Source organism: Coregonus clupeaformis, unplaced genomic scaffold (assembly GCF_020615455.1).
Source record: "Coregonus clupeaformis isolate EN_2021a unplaced genomic scaffold, ASM2061545v1 scaf2570, whole genome shotgun sequence".
Classification (NCBI taxonomy): domain Eukaryota; kingdom Metazoa; phylum Chordata; class Actinopteri; order Salmoniformes; family Salmonidae; genus Coregonus; species Coregonus clupeaformis.
Window position 1 is genome coordinate 1,718 of NW_025536024.1, and position 21,870 is coordinate 23,587.

Genomic DNA, 21,870 nt, shown 5'->3' on the forward strand with positions numbered 1-21,870 from the left:
GTAACCTGGATAGTGTAACCTGAAACCCAGTGTAACCCTGGACAGTGTAACCTGACAGTGTAACCTGGATAGTGTAACCCTGGATAGTGTAACCTGGACAGTGGTTAACCTGGATAGTGTAGCCCTGGACAGTGTTAACCCTGGATAGTGTAACCTGGACAGTGTAACCTGGACAGTGTAACCTGGATAGTGTAACCTGGACAGTGTAACCCTGGATAGTGTAACCCTGGACAGTGTAACCCTGGATAGTGTAACCTGGACAGTGTAACCCTGGACAGTGTAACCCTGTCTACTAGTCTTACATTAGCAATAAAATGAACACATTGTGTTTCTTTCTTTCAAACAATGAGATCATACTGGCAGATGAATCTGTAAAAGTGATCAAACAAGAGAATGGGGTAGACGTGCCACTTTCCAGGTCCACTCTATCGGTCTGTATGTTGTTGTTGGGGCTGAAAAATTGGCCTGATCCTCATGTGGGATAAGAAGAATAGCCTGTTTATCAAACTCAGCTCTACTTTCCAGGTGAGTGACTAGAATGAGACATTTTCAACCAGTGGCTCACACTGTATATTTGTTTAACCCAATTGATCAAGAATAGAAAGTGTATCCTCATAATTAAACATGTGATATTATAAAACCATGTTCTCCTTCCAGGGCCCAAGTGTATTAGCCAGTCTGTGTGTAGAGCTACGATGGTAATGGAAAAGAGACTTCCGTCCAGAAACCCAGGAAGTGGTTGTTGACGCTCTGGAGTTTGGGAACAGCTGGAAGTGTCCAGCTAGAATTTGCTAGCACTGATGTCATAAAGAACCCATGCGCTTTAAGATCATACAGGGAGTCCTGGTCTCTGGCGTTGCAGCATCATCACCAGTAAAGTGTTCGCAGCCTGCCACTCAGAGGTACATAACAGCAGATACTAGTCAAGATAGATTCAACACTTTATTGCCATACCAACCAAAGTTGTTAGGAAGTTGACGTGGCGCAGCTCAAAAACAAAGACAAAAGACACAGATATAGATATAAGTCATTTGCATAACCTATACATACAATAGAGAGTAAAGCAGATACATTCTGGGGGAGATATCGAATTGTTTTAAGATGGTCATACCATTGATCATTTAGCTATTTGATTTAGAAATGTAGGACCCCTTTAGGTTTCAAAAAATATATAAAAAAAATTTTGATAAAATATTGAATTTTGGCCTTTACTACTGCCAGCCCATAGAAACACATTGAATAACACTTTTCATAAATGGCAAAAAAAAATACAGAAAAAATAAATCATAAGGAATGATTTTGAAGTGTCTGACGTGATATTTAGGAGAATATAAGAAACCTCAGGTTGTAGCCGGAAGATATCTTTAGCTACAAAGATGCAATGCTTATTTCCTGTCTTTTACATTTTGGGGTGGATTTGTCATGGTCATGGCAGGTCATGTGCAAAACCCCCACTTTAGAGAAAACATCAGATCTGGAGCAGGTCGCATGGAGAATCGGGTTTGAATCAGGGTTTGAGATCCACATATGGGAAGTGGTATAAATCAGAGCTCAAAAGATCAGATTCCATGTTTTTGTTGTTAAATGTCTGTACAATGTAAGGACAAGATCAGGATAGGTATCAGATAACCACAAATAATTGGAGTAAAATATCCCGAATTGGAGCCTGTGTAAAATTCGCAGCAGTGACAGTGCATAAGTACAATAATATTAAGGCTTCAACAAGAGTTCGACTTCACAGGGTCAATATGGTTAATGCTTCAACAAGAGTTCATAGACTTCTTACAGGGTCAATATGGTTAATGCTTCAAACAAGAGTTTATAGACTTCACAGGGTCATTATGGTTAATGCATCATCATCAGGAGTTCATCTGTGAGTCTGTTCAACAAGCAAGGCAAAGTGCATTGAATAAATAAATGATGGCTAAATGCATCTTCCTAAAAGGTGGACCCCCACCCCATTCCATGATGCCTGTGTAGGGGACTCGTGGTGCCTGTGACACTGGGGGAGACTGTGAATATTTCTGTTGCATGTAGCAGCCCACGCCCAGGCTGCACGAGGAGAGAGAGGGGGCTTGTATCAGGTGGAGAACACCAGATATCTGCCGGAGTCATTTGCTTTGAGTGGGACAATTGATTGATGGATAGGTGGGATTGTTTTTGCTATTGGGGCGAAATACCCCGGATTGTATGTGTAACTGTTTAATCATTCCTCGTTTGGGACCCTGGTTAAAATGAAACATGTTTTTAATTTCCCCAGCTGTGTTCTGTAGATTTTCTACAAACCCTATTGGTGACATGTTTTAATTTCCTAGCTGTGTTCTGTGATTTCTACAACTCTATTGGTGACATGTTTTAATTCCCCTTTTCCCCAGCTTCTGTCTCATGTGATTTCTACAACCCTATTGGTGAGTGTGAGTGGCATTATCCAGCCGTGGTGGGAGACCCCTGTAAGAAGACCTGCAGGATCTCTCAGGAACATGCTCCAGTCAGATCCCCCTGCACTCAAGGCCAGTAAATTCAACAGCCCTTCATAGCAGCTTGGCCCTTTGATTTAGACCATATTACATGCCAAGTTGTAAAACAAATGTACAGTATAAAATATGTATTGACTCCTCCTCCCTTGTCTATCTATACTGAAAAACTAAATACAAAATATTTAAATATCATATCCAGCTTTGGTGTTAGAACTAGATACCATGAGCATGATCTAATCTGTGCAGGTGTCCTGGATTAAATTGACTGTTTATCTTAAAGGTTGCTCATCCAAAATGTCCTCCGGACCAGCCTTATTTAGGAAGAAAGAACCATGAAGTGTGTCCCCTATCAAGCAGGTGTGGTTGCTATGATGGAGATGGAACACATTACAACGAGGATGACGTTATACTCTTCCCAAGGAGAACTGTCCAGAGATGGTATGTTTTTATATCAGCATTTTGACATATACATAGATACTGTATTTACATTACATAGTATTTAACATGGTTGGTATATTTCTATATACCTATGTTTCTGGTGAGATAAGGCGATGTCAATGGTCCCCCTACAAAGACGTTTTTCCTACCATTCAACTGATTTAGCTTTTCAAAGATTGGGATTTGACCTGTTAATATCTTATTTGGGATTTACCTGTTAATACCTTATTGGGATTTGACCTGTTAATACCTTATTGGGATTTGACCTGTTAATACCTTATTGGGATTTGACCTGTTAATACCTTATTGGGATCTGACCTGTTAATACCTTATTGGGGATTTGACCTGTTAATACCTTATTGGGATCTGACCTGTTAATACCTTATTGGGATCTGACCTGTTAATACCTTATTGGGATCTGACCTGTTAATACCTTATTGGGATTTGACCTGTTAATACCTTATTGGGATCTGACCTGTTAATACCTTATTGGGATTTGACCTGTTAATACCTTATTGGGATTTGACCTGTTAATACCTTATTGGGATTTGACCTCTTAATACCTTATTGGGATCTGACCTGTTAATACCTTATTGGGAAATTTGAGGGAAGAGCCTGGTTCAATGGGGGACGGGAGCTATGGGATTGGCAGCAGGGAGGGGGGGATGGCCGGTGAGCTCAGTTGATAGAGATGGGCTTGGTGATTTCCCAGGGGGCCAGTAATTGTACACAACTGTAAGGGGATAAGCCTTGTTGTAAACATATAACAGATGCTTTCAAATCATAACAAATAACATCTTATTCGACTTTCAAAGGTACTAAAACCCCCTGCTTTCTTTTTCAAGTCTTTGCTCATCAACTAAGGCCAATTGCAGCTATGATATCAAGGTAAGGAAAACTGTTACAAACTGAAACATTAGCCTTCATTACCAAGAAGGTAACATGACAAGATGAACATGATAATAACTTGTTCACTGTAGAAAATCATATTGCAGCCTGCCATTGTATATACGACGGCAGAACATACCCGAATGGAGCTATCGTATATAACACAACTGACGGTGATGGGACCTGTATTACTGCCATCTGCAAAACCAACGGAACCATTGTCCGGAATATGAAACCCTGTCTCACACTCACAACTTCACCAAGTGTTACAACAACACAGATATCCACCCAAGCACCGACCACAACAGTATTTGTTTTCTCAACTCCTACCACTGCCCAAACAACAACTCCTACCACTAACCACAACAACTCCTACACTCACTACTACCTACCTCAACAACAAAACCCTACCACTACCCCCACAACAACCCTCACTTCAACACCAACCACTCCACCCACTTCTACTCCACACTGCCTGATCTGTGAATGGTCAGACTGGATTGACAAAAATTATCCTTTAATTGGACCAGAAGGAGGAGATTTCGAAACCATAGATATTTGCAGTGAACCCAAGGAAGTACAATGCAGAGCCAAAGAATTAATTGATGTTCCTTTGGCCGACCTAGGTCAAAAGGTTGAATGCAATTCCTCGGTTGGACTGATATGCCACAACAAGGATCAAGGCATCCCACCAAAATGCTACAACTATGAAATCAGAGTCAAATGTTGTGTTGTTTGTGGGGGACAACTACCACCTCAGAAAGGCCCACAACACCTACTACCACTGAAATAACAACCACTAGGCCAACAACTACCCCAACAACAACCACAATAACAACCCCTACCCCCACAACAACCATTATACCAACAACAACAACAACACCCACTACCCCAACAACAACCCCTACCACTACCCCAACAACCACAACAACAACCCCTACCCCCACAACAACCCCTACTTCAACACCAACCACTCCACCCACTTCTACTCCACACTGCCTCATCTGTGAATGGTCAGACTGGATTGACAAAAATTATCCTAAAATTGGACCAGAAGGAGGAGATTTCGAAACCATAGATATTTGCAGTGAACCCAAGGAAGTACAATGCAGAGCCAAAGAAAACATTGATGTTCCTTTGGCCGACCTAGGTCAAAAGGTTGAATGCAATTCCTCGGTTGGACTGATATGCCGCAACAAGGATCAAGGCATCCCACCAATATGCTACAACTATGAAATCAGAGTCAAATGTTGTGTTGTTTGTGGGACAACTACCACCTCAGAAAGGCCCACAACACCTACTACCACTGAAATAACAACCACTAGGCCAACAACTACCCCAACAACAACCATAATAACAACCCCTACCCCCACAACAACCATTACACCAACAACAACACCCACTACCCCAACAACAACCCCTACCACTACCCCCAACAACAACAACTACCCCAACAACAAGCACCACAGAAAGTCCAACAACCACAACTAAGACAACAACCCCATCCACAAAACAACAGTAACAGAGGAATTTACAACTGGTCCAGAATCAACAACCCCCACAACAACAACCATTACACCAACAACACCCACAACACCCACTACACCAACAACACCCACAACAACCACTACACCAACAACACCCACAACAACCACTACACCAACAACAACAACTACTACTACTACAACCACAAACAACTACTAAGACAACAGCGTATTCCACAACAAGTGAAACAACAGAAGAAATTACAACTGGTCCAGAATCAACAACAACCACAAACCCTAACACCCCAACCACCCCCAACAACCTACCACTACCCCACTACTACTACCACAACAACAACCCCCATCTCACGACTACCTCTGGGGAAACGACATACAACGACCCCAACAACAACCACAATAACAACCCCTACCCCCACAACAACCATTACACCACCACCAACAACAACACCCACTTCCCCAACAAACAACCCCTACCACCACAACCAACAACAACAACACCCACTACCCCAACAACAACAACAACAACTACCCCAACAACAAGCACCACAGAAAGTCCAAACAACCACAACTAAGCGAACAACCCCATCCACAACAACAACAGTAACAGAGGAATTTACAACTGGTCCAGAATCAACAACACCCACAACAACCCCTACCACTACCAACAACACACAACTACAACAACAACCCCATCTACAGAACAACACCTACTATGAGAAACAGCGTAACAACAAGTGAAACCACACAAGAAATTACAACTGGTCCACAACAACACCCACAACAACCCCTACCACTACCCCAACAACAACCACAACAACAACCCCATCTACGACTACCTCTGAGGAAACGACAACAGCCACCACCAAAGCCCCTACCACAACAACAACTACAACCCCTACCACTACCCCAACAACAACCCCTACCCCCACAACAACCCCTACTTCAACACCAACCACTCCACCCGCTACAACTCCACACTGCCTGATCTGTGAATGGTCAGACTGGATTGACAAAAATTATCCTAAAATTGGACCAGAAGGAGGAGATTTCGAAACCATAGATATTTGCAGTAAACCCAAGGATGTACAATGCAGAGCCAAAGAAAACATTGATGTTCCTTTGGCCGACCTAGGTCAAAAGGTTGAATGCAATTCCTCGGTTGGACTGATATGCCACAACAAGGATCAAGGCATCCCACCAATATGCTACAACTATGAAATCAGAGTCAAATGTTGTGTTGTTTGTGGGACAACTACCACCTCAGAAAGGCCCACAACACCTAATACCACTGAAATAACAACCACTAGGCCAACAACTACCCCAACAACAACCACAATAACAACCCCTACCCCCACAACAACCATTACACCAACAACAACAACAACTACACCAACAACAACCCCTACCACTACCCCAACTACTACCCCAACAACAACCCCATCTACGACGACCTCTGAGGAAACAACCACTAGGCCAACAACACCCACTACCCCAACAACAACAACAACTACCCCAACAACAAGCACCACAGAAAGTCCAACAACCACAACTAAGACTACAACCCCATCCACAACAACAAAGGAAATTACAACTGGTCCAGAATCAACAACACCCACAACAACCACTACACCAACAACAACAACTACTACTACTACACCCACAACAACCACAACACCAACAACAACAACTACTACTACTACAACCACAACAACTACTAAGACAACAGCGTATTCCACAACAAGTGAAACAACAGAAGAAATTACAACTGGTCCAGAATCAACAACACCCACAACAACCCCTACCACTACCCCAACAACAACCACAACAACAACCCCATCTACAACTACCTCTGAGGAAACGACAACAGCCACCACCAAAGCCACTACCACAAAAACAGGCATCACTGTCTTCACAAATTCACCACATATACAATCATCCGCACCTCTTAAAGAAATAACAACTTTGACAATACAGACAGAAAAAACTACTACATCAACCCCAACAACTCCTACCACTACCCCAACAACAACCCCTACCACTACCCCAACTACTACCCCAACAACAACCCCATCTACGACTACCTCTGAGGAAACGACAACAACGACCCCAACAACAACCACAATAACAACCCCCTACACCAACAACACCCACAACAACCATTACACCACCAACAACAACAACACCCACTTCCCCAACAACAACCCCTACCACTACACAACCAACAACAACAACACCCACTACCCCAACAACAACAACAACAACTACCCCAACAACAAGCACCACAGAAAGTCCAACAACCATAACTAAGACAACAACCCCATCCACAACAACAACAGTAACAGAGGAATTTACAACTGGTCCAGAATCAACAACACCCACAACAACCACTACACCAACAACAACAACTACTACTACTGCAACCACAACAACAACAACCACCACAGAAAGTCCAACAACTACTAAGACAACAGCGTATTCCACAACAAGTGAAACAACAGAAGAAATTACAACTGGTCCAGAATCAACAACACCCACAACAACCCCTACCACTACCCCAACAACAACCACAACAACAACCCCATCTACGACTACCTCTGAGGAAACGACAACAACAACCCCAACAACAACCACAATAACAACCCCTACCCCCACAACAACCATTACACCACCAACAACAACAACACCCACTTCCCCAACAACAACCCCTACCACTACACAACCAACAACAACAACACCCACTACCCCAACAACAACCCCTACCACTACCCCAACAACAACCACAACAACAACCCCATCTACGACTACCTCTGAGGAAACGACAACAGCCACCACCAAAGCCCCTACCACAACAACAACTACAACCCCTACCACTACCCCAACAACCACAACAACAACCCCTACTTCAACACCAACCACTCCACCCACTTCTACTCCACACTGCCTCATCTGTGAATGGTCAGACTGGATTGACAAAAATTATCCTAAAATTGGACCAGAAGGAGGAGATTTCGAAACCATAGATATTTGCAGTAAACCCAAGGAAGTACAATGCAGAGCCAAAGAAAGATTTGATGTTCCTTTGGAACCTAGGTCAAAAGGTTGAAGCAATCCCTCGGTTGGACTGATATCAACAAGGATCAAGGCATCCCACCAATATGCTACAACTATGAAATCAGAGTCAAATGTTGTGTTGATGTTTGTGGGAATGAGACAACTACCACCTCAGAAAGGCCCACAACACCTACTACCAGTTTAATAACAACCACTATGCCAACAACTACCCCAACAACAACCACAATAACAACCCCTACCCCCACAACAACCATTACACCAACACCCACAACAACCCCTACCACTACCCCAACTACTACCCCAACAACAACCCCATCTACGACGACCTCTGAGGAAACAACCACTAGGCCAACAACACCCACTACCCCAACAACAACAACAACTACCCCAACAACAAGCACCACAGAAAGTCCAACAACCACAACTAAGACAACAACCCCATCCACAACAACTAAAGGAATTTACAACTGGTCCAGAATCAACAACACCCACAACAACCACTACACCAACAACAACAACACTACTACTACCACCAACAACAACAACTACTACTACTACAACCACAACAACTACTAAGACAACAGCGTATTCCACAACAAAGTGAAACAACAGAAGAAATTACAACTGGTCCAGAATCAACAACACCCACAACAACCCCTACCACTACCCCAACAACAACCACAATAACAACCCCATCTACGACTACCTCTGAGGAAACGACAACAGCCACCACCAAAGCCCCTACCACAACAACACCCACAACAACCCCTACGACTACCCCAACAACAACCACAACAACAACCCCATCTACGACTACCTCTGAGGAAACGACAACAGCCACCACCAAAGCCCCTACCACAACAACCCCAACAACATCTCCTACCACTACCCCAACAACAACTCCTACCACTACCCCAACAACAACTCCTACCACTACCCCAACCACAACTCCTACCACTACCCCAACAACAACTCCTACCACTATCCAAACCACAACTCCTACCACTACCCCAACCACAACTCCTACCACTACCCCAACCCCAACTCCTACCACATTATGTTTTTGCACATATAAAAAACAATATTTCCCTGCTGGTAAGTGATAGCTTCCTTCATTAAAATGATCAAATCTGACTACATAATGCATTCATACACTTCATTTAATATCTATTTGTTACTAATATGTTTTTGTTTAGGTTCCTTGATATACAACGGACTGACGGGGCAGGCTGGTGTTTCACCTCTTACTGTAACTCAAGTTGTATTGTTGAGAAACAAGCCAGACCGTGTCCATCTCCGACCCCAACTACAGTCAGCACTGTCTCAACTACAGTCAGCACTGTCTCAACTACAGTCAGCACTGTCTCAACAACAACAGAAGCTACACGTTCTACAACATCTAGATTGTCCCCGACTACACCTTCCAGAGGCTGTGAATATGTCAATCCACCAAGAAAGGTAATGAAATAAAGTTTCGACAGAATAATTGTGTTTCTCAGTTCATAGTGTTGTGTAGTACGTAGTGTGTTTCTCAGTTCATAGTGTTGTGTAGTACGTAGTGTGTTCTCAGTTCATAGTGTTGTGTAGTACGTAGTGTGTTTCTCAGTTCGTAGTGTTGTGTAGTACGGTAGTGTGTTTCTCAGTTCATAGTGTTGTGTAGTACGTAGTGTGTTTCTCAGTTCATAGTGTTGTAGTACGTGGTGTGTTTCTCAGTTCATAGTGTTGTGTAATACGTAGTGTGTTTCTCAGTTCATAGTGTTGTGTAATACGTGTGTGTTTCTCAGTTCATAGTGTTGTGTAGTACGTGAGTTTTGTTTCTCAGTTCATAGTGTTGTGTAGTACCCGTATGTGTTTCTCAGTTCATAGTGTTGTGTAGTACGTAGTGTGTTTCTCAGTTCATAGTGTTGTGTAGTACGTAGTGTGTTTCTCAGTTCATAGTGTTGTGTAATACGTAGTGTGTTTCTCAGTTCATAGTGTTGTGTAGTACGTAGTTTGTTTCCTTTCAGGACTAAAACATATATTTTCGACTTTAGGATGGTGAAACTTGGAAAACAGGCAACTGCACTACTCAAACGTGCAACAGGGGTGTAATTACCACAACGTTTGTGGCCTGTGAGTCTGTACAACAGCCTGTGTGTGAAAATGGATTTCCACCAGTGAAAGTCTATGACGAATCAGGTTGCTGCTATCGCTACGAATGTCAATGTAAGTTCAAAACATAATGATTTTTCTTATCTTATCTCCTTCTACAAATACTTCATACTCCAAGTTTACTTGTTTTAAAGACGTCCGGCAGTGATTTTTGAACTTTCCTGTTGAAAAGCGATATCCCAAGTATTAATACAGTGAAGTACACACACTAAAGGGTAAACAAATACATTGTGTTTTGAACAAAATAGTGTTTTTTAGACACAACTGCAAACTTCAAGGAGTTGGTATGATCCAGGGACGCAACTTTGTTTTTTTAAGTGGGGGTGAACATAATAATAATAATAATTAATAATAATAATAATAATAATATAATAATAATAATAATGATAATAATTGTAATAATATTTGTAATAATAATGACAATAAAAATGATAATAATATTGATAATAATAATAATAATAATAACAATAGTAATAGTAATAATAATGATACTAATAATGATAATACTAATAATAGTAATAATAATGATAATAACAATGATAATAATAATAGTAATAACAATAGTGACAATAATTGATAACAATAATAATCATAGTAATAATAATGCTAATAATAGTAATAATAGTGATAATAATAATAATAATAATAATAATAATAATAATAATAATAATAATAATAATAATAATAACAATAATAATAATATCTAATAATATTAATAATAATAGTTAATACTTTTATTATCCAGTCGGATAAATTCTCCAAACATCCTCCCCGACCGCTCGGAGGCGTCCGCATGGTCCTAAAACATACTGTTGCCTTGTTTTGTATCACATTCCAATGAAAAAAACTGGAGGGGTACAAAATGCAATATCAGAACGTCCCCCAGTGAAAGTTGCACCTCTGGTCTGATCTGATGGTGAGCATTGTGATGTTTTTCAGCCTCCCCTCTTGCTTGTGCCATGTCATGAGGATACCTAGACCACCTGTTGTGTTCAGTAAATCAGGTGTTAAATGAGGTGAAAAGGGAGACTGGAGTAGGATTTTAAACTCTTGTATTGATGAGTGATCTATCTATTTGGTACCGTTTCTCTGTTTCATCTCTCAGGTATATGCTATGGATGGGGAGACCCTCATTACGTCATTTGATGGGCAATATTACAGTTTCCAGGAAAACTGCACCTACGTTTGATTAAAGAAATAGTTCCTCGACATAACTTCAGTGTCATCATCGACAACTACAACTGCGATCCGTCTGGACACGTGACCTGCCCTCAGTCTCTGATTGTCCATTACAAGTCCTATATAATCGTTCTTACTCGAAGAGATCAACCACGACAAAAAATGTGGTAATTATAATTACACACTTATACACTTTTTAAAAGTGCACTTTGATATAGACATTCGTTGATATAGATATTCTATGATATAGATATTCTTTGAGATAGATATTCTCATACCACTTTAAGAAAGAAAATAATCTAGCTTCATATTTTGAAATGTATTATTTACTTTTTGTAACGTGGAGGTATTGATTAATAGGCATATCTGATCGTGCCGACTACCACAAATATAATTTGCAGTACTACACTAGAGTAGTTGGTAATAGTTATTTAGTAACATTACATAATGGTTAAGCACTTTGATGATGCCATCACGTTAACTATAAAACCATCATCAAGGTAACCGAAACATTCCCAGGACATTTCAAAGAATTTCATTTTATTGACAAAATATTAAATGAATTGACAGAATACCACCTCTTATTGTGAGTTCATTTAGTTCTGGAAACCGTTCATATCTTATCTACTGTGTTGTAACGTTATTCTGATCTCTATTGTCATTAATTATGTTGTGTTTTTCCTTCTCATTCACAAGGTGTACATCAATGGAAATCAGATCTTCCCGACCTTTTCTAATGAAGACCTCATGATCACCAGCACTGGGATAGAGTTACTGTTGACTATCCCTGCCATTAAAGCACAAGTGATGTTTAAGTCCCTTATGTACAGAGTAACCCTGCCAAACTCCCTATTCCACAACAACACAGAGGGACAGTGTGGTAAGTATGTAGACTTTGGTTGCATCCCAAATGGCCCACTGTTCCCCAATGCACTCCTTTCAACCAGGGGATAGGGTCCCATTTGGGATGCAGACATGATGTAGACAAAATACACTTGTAGTATAAATCAGAAGAACAGCTTGTAGTACTCTGTGAGTAAACTGAACCTTATTGGCGATGATTTGATGTTATTTTGTTGCATGTTATTGTATTTCCATGGCATTAAAAAAGTTCACTGTACAGTTGCAATGATAGCGTAACCAATTAAAATATACTGTGTAGGTATGCTTAAAGTTATGAGCGGCTGTTTCTAACATCAAAGAACCTTTGTTTCTTTCTCATTCCCATATTTATTTGACCTTTTTAAAGGCACCTGTGACAATAACACGAAAAACGATTGCAGATTACCGAATGGACAGATTGATCCATCATGTTCTGGGATGGCTCATCAATGGCAGATTCCTGATGATAACAAAACCTACTGTAAACCGAAATCCCCTACCCCACCTACCCCAACTATCCAATCAACCAAACATACCTTACCTACCAAAACCTTACCTACCAGACCGATCCCACCTAGCACACCTACCCCTACGCCTCCAACCTGCCCGTCAGGAAAGACAGCAATCTGTGACATCATACTTAGCCCGTAAGACATGTGACCTTCTAATAACACACTGAGACAGCGATATTACAAAGACACGTGAATCTGATTGAGGTTGCTAGTTTTGACACTGTATACATAAAAGTCTGTAAACTTTCCAGTAATGGGTTGTTGTTCCATAAAGTATAACCAAACTCATAATGAAACTTATCTTACAGACTTTTTATGCCATATCAAAGTTTTATAGAGCATTCATGACGTCTTCCATAAACACTACATAGATGCTTCACTAATAATTTAGCCTGTAAGGCATACAGTAATCAAATATTTCAAAGTGATCTGTCGTGACATGTTATGTGCCCCATTTGGGTTAGGCCTATATAATAACTTAAATGGGTTCTTTATTTCTGGAAGGGTCTTTGAACAATGCCATGACGTTATCCCACCACGACCCTTCTTCGAGGCCTGTAAGTTCGATGTCTGCCACATGCCAAATATCACAATCGGCTGCTCTAGCCTGGAAACCTACGCTGTGATGTGTGCAGGGAGCTGGAGTCTGTGCCAACTGGAGGAACTCAACTAATGGAAAATGTGGTAGGGAGGGAATTTCATATAAAAATAAGGACTGTGTCCCCAAATGGCATTGTATTCCCTACATAGTGCACTACTTTAGACCAGGCTCTTGCCAAAAGTAGCGATCTATGTAGGGAATAGGATCCCATTTGGGACGCAGACAAGATGTTAATAAAGATTTTAAATAATTATAATAATTGTATGATTTATCATAACGAATTGTATTTTGACAACCTGCATTTACAAACTGTTTACGTACTGTTTTGTCTTTCATTCCATCTTGACCATATTACAGAACTGATCTGCCCTAAAACCAAAGTGTATAAGGCATGTGGCCGTACTATCCAGCCAACATGCAATTCAAGGTATCCATCTCATTCCCATCTCATTATTTTACACCACTACCTAATGTACATGCATTCTTAAAGGTTTCCATTCCGTTTTTCTCCCTAGTCTGTAACGCATTGTTTTCCCTTATTATAGATACAATGACAAATATGTGCATTCATGTGAGGGAGAACAAAACAGCCGTGACATTGTATGTGACATTCATGGAGGGCTGCTTCTGCCCCCGAGGCGTACCATCTTGTTCAACACGTTATCTGACACCTGTGTTCGTGACTGTGGTAAGGGATGTGTCACAGTTTTGAGGAATACATTGTTTAATTGTGTCTCAAAGTACCACCATGTGACTTGAAATCTTATTTTCCCTTCAAGGATGCACTGGACCTGATGGAAATCCCAAACAGGTAAGAATGTAGATCGATTCATTGTGGTGTACATCAGAAGAAATGGTGCGACAGTGTATACAACCGAAAATGGTTCAACGGCTCGCTTCACATTACGGCCCTCAAAAAGGTTCTGTATAGAACCCCATTTCTTATTTTCTTCAGTTTACTAGTTTCATTGGGGCTTGTTAGTGGTCCAAGCCCTGAAGGGGCTGGAAGCCCTATTGTTATTATCAATCAATCAAATGTATTTGATAAAGCCCTTTTATCATCAGCAGTAGTCACAGAGTGCTTTACAGATACCCAAGCAGTAAGCAATGCAGAGACAGGAGCACAGTGGCTTTACAGATACCCAAGCAGTAAGCAATGCAGAGACAGGAGCGCAGTGGCTTTACAGATACCCAAGCAGTAAGCAATGCAGAGACAGGAGCACAGTGGCTTTACAGATACCCAAGCAGTAAGCAATGCAGAGACAGGAGCGCAGTGGCTTTACAGATACCCAAGCAGTAAGCAATGCAGAGACAGGAGCGCAGTGGCTTTACAGATACCAAGCAGTAAGCAATGCAGAGACAGGAGCACAGTGGCTTTACAGATACCCAAGCAGTAAGCAATGCAGAGACAGGAGCACAGTGGCTTTACAGATACCCAAGCAGTAAGCAATGCAGAGACAGGAGCACAGTGGCTTTACAGATACCCAAGCAGTAAGCAATGCAGAGACAGGAGCACAGTGGCTTTACAGATACCCAAGCAGTAAGCAATGCAGAGACAGGAGCACAGTGGCTTTACAGATACCCAAGCAGTAAGCAATGCAGAGACAGGAGCACAGTGGCTTTACAGATACCCAAGCAGTAAGCAATGCAGAGACAGGAGCACAGTGGCTTTACAGATACCCAAGCAGTAAGCAATGCAGAGACAGGAGCACAGTGGCTTTACAGATACCCAAGCAGTAAGCAATGCAGAGACAGGAGCACAGTGGCTTTACAGATACCCAAGCAGTAAGCAATGCAGAGACAGGAGCACAGTGGCTTTACAGATACCCAAGCAGTAAGCAATGCAGAGACAGGAGCACAGTGGCTTTACAGATACCCAAGCAGTAAGCAATGCAGAGACAGGAGCACAGTGACGAGGCAAAACTCCCTAGAAGGCAGGAACCTGGGGAAAAAACCAAGAGAGGAGCCAGGCTCTGAGGGGTGGCCAGTCCTCGTCTTAATAACTTTGAAGTCTCTGCTAACAATGTTTTGTTTTGTCCCAACACAGTTTGGTGAGACTTGGAACAGTAACTGCCAGAAGTGCGAGTGTAATGCTGACACACTGAGTGTCCGGTGTGAACCAGTGAAATGTCCGCCCCAAGTAAGTTGTTACCTGTAGAAGTACGGTGAGGTGTTGGTCAACAAGACAGAGGACTGCTGTCAAATAAATACATGTGGTGAGTAGAGACAGTATTTCAGTTTAGACTAGGTAGAGCCACATTAACGTACTACCAGGTAACCTGGGTACAGGTCTGTTGGTGCTAAATGTTTGGCATATGACATATGCTGCCCTTTTACTCCACCCCATTCCATTGGCGGCTGAATCACATCACATGTGGCTTACTACACCACAGAAACCCCTCTAACCAGACAGTGCAGGGCATGGTCACTGAATTAAAGGCCAACTACACCACACCTCAAAAGTCATGCCCTGTTGTGGTTTAAGCATTAAAAGTGTGAAAAAAACTGGGGTAAACCAGAGAAAACTGGGGGAAATCCCAAAAAATTGGAAAAACAAAACCAAGAAAACTGAAATTTTGAGAAAACCCCCCAGAAATAAGCAAAAAATGTAAACATTACAATATTACAATTACAATACAGTAGATTTTGAAAGGCCTCACCAATGTGTTCTGCTGTCATGACCACACTTTAGAGTGTCTCATCCTGCAGCACAGCATTCTGGGAGAAGTTGAGGTCAGGTCCAACATTGACTGTGCACCCAAGAGGGAAATAGGTTGGGCTATCCTAGAAATGTTTTAGTGAAATATATTATATATCATTTTGCATATGCTTTTATCCAAAGCATGAGTAAATTTTTACGTATGGGTGGTCCCGGGAATCGAACCCATTATCCTGGTGTTGCAATACTCTACCAAGATGGATGACTGTGTAATAAATACTTAGTGAAGCCTCAATTTAATTATTTATAAAGCCTTTATTAAGCAGTGCTAATGCCACCCTATATAAAGCACATCTTTGTCACATTTGACATTGGTGGTTATGTCATACAGTTATGCCACATTTATGAACCCTTTATAAAGCATGACATACGGTTATAGATGATTTGTAACACATTGATGTAGTGTTTATAAAGCCTTTATACTGTAAGCTGCACGTCATTTGAAGAGGGACCGAAAGGTTAATAGCTGACGTGCATAAAAACAGTGCCTCCATGTACTTACCACAAATGCCTTGTTTGCTAAGTTCGTTGTATTGTACAGTGCTCTCCGTTACTCTGTTTTTGTATCAGCATTAGCACAGTACACATGATCACAATTCTAGCTCCATGATGGCGGCAATTTAAAAAACTCAAAAAGTAGATTGTGCTGATTTACTGGCACATTGGACCATCTCATTGGACCATCTCATTGGACCATCTCATTGGACCATCTCATTGGACCATGTCATTGGACCATCTCATTGGACCATGTCATTGGACCATCTCATTGGACCATCTCATTGGACCATGTCATTGGACCATCTCATTGGACCATCTCATTGGACCATGTCATTGGACCATCTCATTGGACCATCTCATTGGACCATGTCATTGGACCATCTCATTGGACCATCTCATTGGACCATCTCATTGGACCATCTCATTGGACCATCTCATTGGACCATCTCATTGGACCATCTCATTGGACCATGTCATTGGACCATGTCATTGAACCATCTCATTGGACCATCTCATTGAACCATGTCATTGGACCATGTCATTGGACCATGTCATTGGACCATGTCATTGGACCATCTCATTGGACCATGTCATTGGACCATGTCATTGGACCATGTCATTGGACCATCTCATTGGACCATGTCACGCGCTGTAATGTAACATCTGTGTATAGTGGTAACATGGTGCAGGTATCAACAACTGTCTGACCCTTTTATTGTGTGTTCTTTCAGTGCCCAAACCTGTCTGTGTCCACAATAATACTGAATTCACGGTGAGCAGTGACACTTTTTTGATATCAGAGCAGTATTACAATAAATCATTTGTACATTTTTTTATAAAATATACCTAAATATTGATGTACCAATCACAGATTGCCCCTTTAAGTCGTCTTGAGAGCCACTGAGGACCCAAGCTTTAATGTTTTTGCTACAGCACATGATACTAACTCTTGCTTGCACTCTCCAGCTTGGTGAAATGTTCCCAGCGGCATCTGTGAGGAGTGCAAGTGTGGCCCTAAAAAGGATCCAGTCTCCGAGCTATATGTTGTTGAGTGTGTCCAAATCGACTGTTCCACCACCTGCCAAACGGTACTGTACTCGGGATAATGGCAAACTCAGTTTAACATTTTACATGGTAGGCTATACAGTTTGATATGAAGGACATCCGCTAATGATGCCACCTTGTTGATTCCCGTCCAGGGTTATGAGTATGAAGTCGTACCTGGGGAATGCTGTGGAACATGTGTCCAGAAGGAATGTGTTGTAGCTCTACCAAACGCCACATCTCACATCATTCAGGTGACAGCGATGAGATAATTCACCCAATTTAGATTATTATTAATATCAGGTATCTTTGTGATATCACAAATGGACGAATGACGTCACTAATGAGAACTTATTATAAGTGCTTACAAATGTTTATAAATGCATCATAAATGTTATAGGTCTAAATGCTTAAGAATTGTAATGCTTGTTTACATTTTCAAACCATGAAGTACTTATTTCTGAAAAAGCTTATAAATTATTTAGCAACGCTTATTTATTTAAGTTTTATAACGTGCAGCATTAACTTACCAACATTTCTTTCCTGCTACCTGACAGCTTGGGAAGTTTTGGTCGCCCCTAGTGACCGCTGTGTGAAGTATGACTGCACAAAGAGAAACGACCAGTTCATCGTTGTGAAAACCAAATTGGAATGCCCAGTGTTCAGTCCAGAAGACTGTGTCCCTGTAAGTAGATGAGAAAACTGGTTGAATTTGTTTCTTTAAAGTAAAGTAACTATATCTAAATATGCTGTTTGCTTCATAGGATAGTAACTTGTAGGTTATATTGAATTTACACCCTAGTAACATTTCATATCTGATCATAGTTTTCCATTATAACATCTATACTGTGTTCTCCAACTCAATAGACCGTAACTAGTCATATCCAAATTTAACTGTACACTATTCCTTTTGACATCACAGGGAACTGAGAAAACTGATGCAAATGGCTGTTGCACATCCTGTAAGTAACCAAAACAACGGATTATTTATAAATATTCATGTTCATACCTCTGAACATAACCTCTTATGACACATAACCATAACCTCTTGTGAACATAACTCTGAACATAACCTCTTTGTGAACATAACCTCTGTGACATAACCTCTTGTGAACATAACCTCCTGTGAACATAACCTCTTGTGAACATAATCTCTTGTAAACATAACCTCTTGTAACCTCTTGTAAACATAACCTCTGTAAACATAACCTCTTGTGAACATAACCTCTGTAAACATAACCTCTTGTAAACATAACCTCTGTGAACATAACCTCTTGTAAACATAACCTCTGTAAACATAACCTCTGTGAACATAACCTCTTGTGAACATAACCTCTTGTGAACATAACCTCTTGTGAACATAACCTCTCTGAAACATAACTCTTGTAAACATAACCTCTTGCTGAACATAACCTCTTGTGAACATAACCTCTGTGAACATAACCTCTTGTGAACATAACCTCTTGTGAACATAACCTCTTTATGTTCACTTGCCTCGAACATAACCTTTTATGTTCATAACCTCTGTGAACATAACCTCTTATGACACAATAAATCAATGTTGAGTTACTGTAGATGAAACTGAATGGAGATATGATGAGAGTCTGATGGTTCTGGAATATATAATAATCTACTGGATGTAGTTCTATTTCCATAGCCAGAAAACCAGACCCTGTTTTGTGAGGACATTCCAGTCCTTGTGCTCAGTTTCATTGCCAAATACGCATGACAAGGCGTGGCAAGGAGTTCAGTTATAGCTAAAACCAGGCAACTTTTTTCAAGTAGCTCCAAAGTCCAAGCACGTTACATAGTAAGGGGGAAACTCACCTCTTTAAAATGTTCCTCCCTAACTCTGTCTCCCTCCCCCAGGCACTCCAATCAGTCACTGTGATGTGAAGAACACCACCACCTACCTAGAGGTGAAAAACTGCAGATCTACTGTGCCCGTGGAGATCGCAGCCTGCGGGGGATCCTGGTGGAACGTCTTCTATGTGAGTAGAAACTCAAAATAAACACACACACACACAGAAACAAACGCAACATGCATTTGGGTCTTGCAGAAATGTGTACGGGTGGAATTGGATTGAAGGTTGAGAATTCAATGGGAGTTGACCTATTGCAGAATGAATTGGGACTGTTTCTAACAGTGTTGTTTGTATGTCCTGTTTGCTAGGTACTCTGCAGAGAAAAACACCTTGATGCACTCCTGCTCCTGCTGTCAAGAGATGTCTACCAGTGAGAGGGAGGTGGAGATGGTCTGCTCTAACGGGAAGAAGTTCATGCATTCCTACATTTACATTGATAAGTGCGGCTGCCATGAAACTGAGTGTGACAAGAAGAACCACAAAGATTAGGCCTAGAAGTCTTTTAAAATGGCCGTATCAATTTTCCTATTTACATGAACTGCATGGAATATTAAATACCTTTATCATAGGGAACCAATAGGGTCTGACTCATTATCATATAGGCTACTTTCATGAACTGTATGTCCTTTCTCTCTACACTATCATATAAATGATTCATGTTGTCTAACTTTTTCTCAAATGTATTAAACTGATTAAGAAGCATGCAGTCATTATCTTTCTCATTTTATTTCATATTGTTTAGTGCATCAATGTGCGACTAGGTAAAAGTACAGATATGATTTAATAAAGAACACATTCATTATATAAGTGCTACTATTAAAGGGGCAATCTATGGCTCAAACAATAACAAAGTAGGTACCCCGCCACTGTTTTGGCAAAAGATGAAGGATGGGGCTGGAGGAATTTAACCACTTTCAAACTCATAAACAGAGCCATGGATGCAAGGACTGACCATCCATGATATCAACATTATAGTTTTAACCATGTTTTGAGGATATATAGTGTTTGTTAACAATGATGTTGTTTACGAACAATGGAATAAAGCAATGTTATATTTGGGGGTTCTGATGGGCTGCTACTGTTGAACTAAGCTCATTGGACATTTATAAGTTATATTCTTCAAGAATCAATGGGTTTCATCAATTTAAAAGACCAAAAATGTATGTAGCAATCAAGATTAGTCACTGGAAATCTGCAACATTGATTACCTGTTCCAATACATTGATGTCAAAATGTCACAAGAACCATACCCACTGTGGCACAGACGTCAATTCAACATTGGTTCAACATCTATTCAACATCTATTCAACATTGGTTCAGGGTTATTTCATTGAAATGACGTGGAAACTACGTTGATTTAACCAGTGTGTGCCCAGTGGGCAGTATATTATTAGAAACAAAATTAGGGTACACAATATTTATGCAGTCACTCACTGGCGACTTACCATGAGGTGTTTCTATACGGATGTTATTGAATGTAACAATGGTCATAAGGCCTACCTGTCATTTCCAGAGATCCACTTGACAGTAATAACATCAATCTACCTTTTGTTTAGCCAATTCTATCTCAATGAATGTGTCTGTCATTTCAAAATGTAGCTAATAATCACCTAAAGATTTGTTTCTTTATTGACATTTAGATTGCATTTTTAGCGGCTAGAGAAAGTTTACAGCCAGTTGAACATTTGATTTAAGAGCGTGAGCTGAGCTGTTGAACCTGTTTCGATTGACTGACTCAAATGTGAAGTTAAGGGAGTTGGAACTATGAATCCAATTAGGTTGATGTTATATAAAATATGATTGGGAGGTTGTTGGTGTTCTAAAGGAAATGGAGAGAGAGATGGGAGCTTGTTGGTGTTCTGTAAGGACATGGAGCAGAGAGATGGGAGCTTGTTGGTGTTCTGTAAGGACATGGAGCAGAGAGATGGGAGCTTGTTGGTGTTCTGTAAAGACATTGAGCAGAGAGATGGGAGCTTGTTGGTGTTCTGTAAGGACATGGAGCAGAGAGATGGGAGCTTGTTGGTGTTCTGTAAGGACAT

General features: G+C 40.9%; 1 protein-coding gene, 1 long non-coding RNA gene and 2 pseudogenes across 2 annotated transcripts; all 4 read left to right on the forward strand.

Moving 5' to 3' along the window:
* Positions 1-4,032: 4,032 nt before the first annotated feature.
* On the forward strand, positions 4,033-8,712 carry LOC123488904 (annotated as a pseudogene).
* An 890-nt stretch (positions 8,713-9,602) lies between these two features.
* On the forward strand, positions 9,603-11,672 carry LOC121562663. Its single transcript, XR_005999600.2, has 3 exons — positions 9,603-9,838; positions 10,414-10,585; positions 11,637-11,672. It is a non-coding gene; the product is annotated as an uncharacterized LOC121562663 (long non-coding RNA).
* A 485-nt stretch (positions 11,673-12,157) lies between these two features.
* On the forward strand, positions 12,158-17,000 carry LOC121562664 (annotated as a pseudogene).
* Positions 17,001-17,904: 904 nt separating this feature from the next.
* LOC123488905 (mucin-5B-like) lies at positions 17,905-19,939 on the forward strand (the record flags this gene model as incomplete). Its single annotated transcript, XM_045219646.1, has 5 exons — positions 17,905-18,010; positions 18,122-18,220; positions 18,524-18,651; positions 18,889-18,928; positions 19,836-19,939. Coding segments are annotated over exons 2-5 (342 nt in total), but the record flags the coding sequence as incomplete, so codon positions are not given.
* Positions 19,940-21,870: the final 1,931 nt, after the last annotated feature.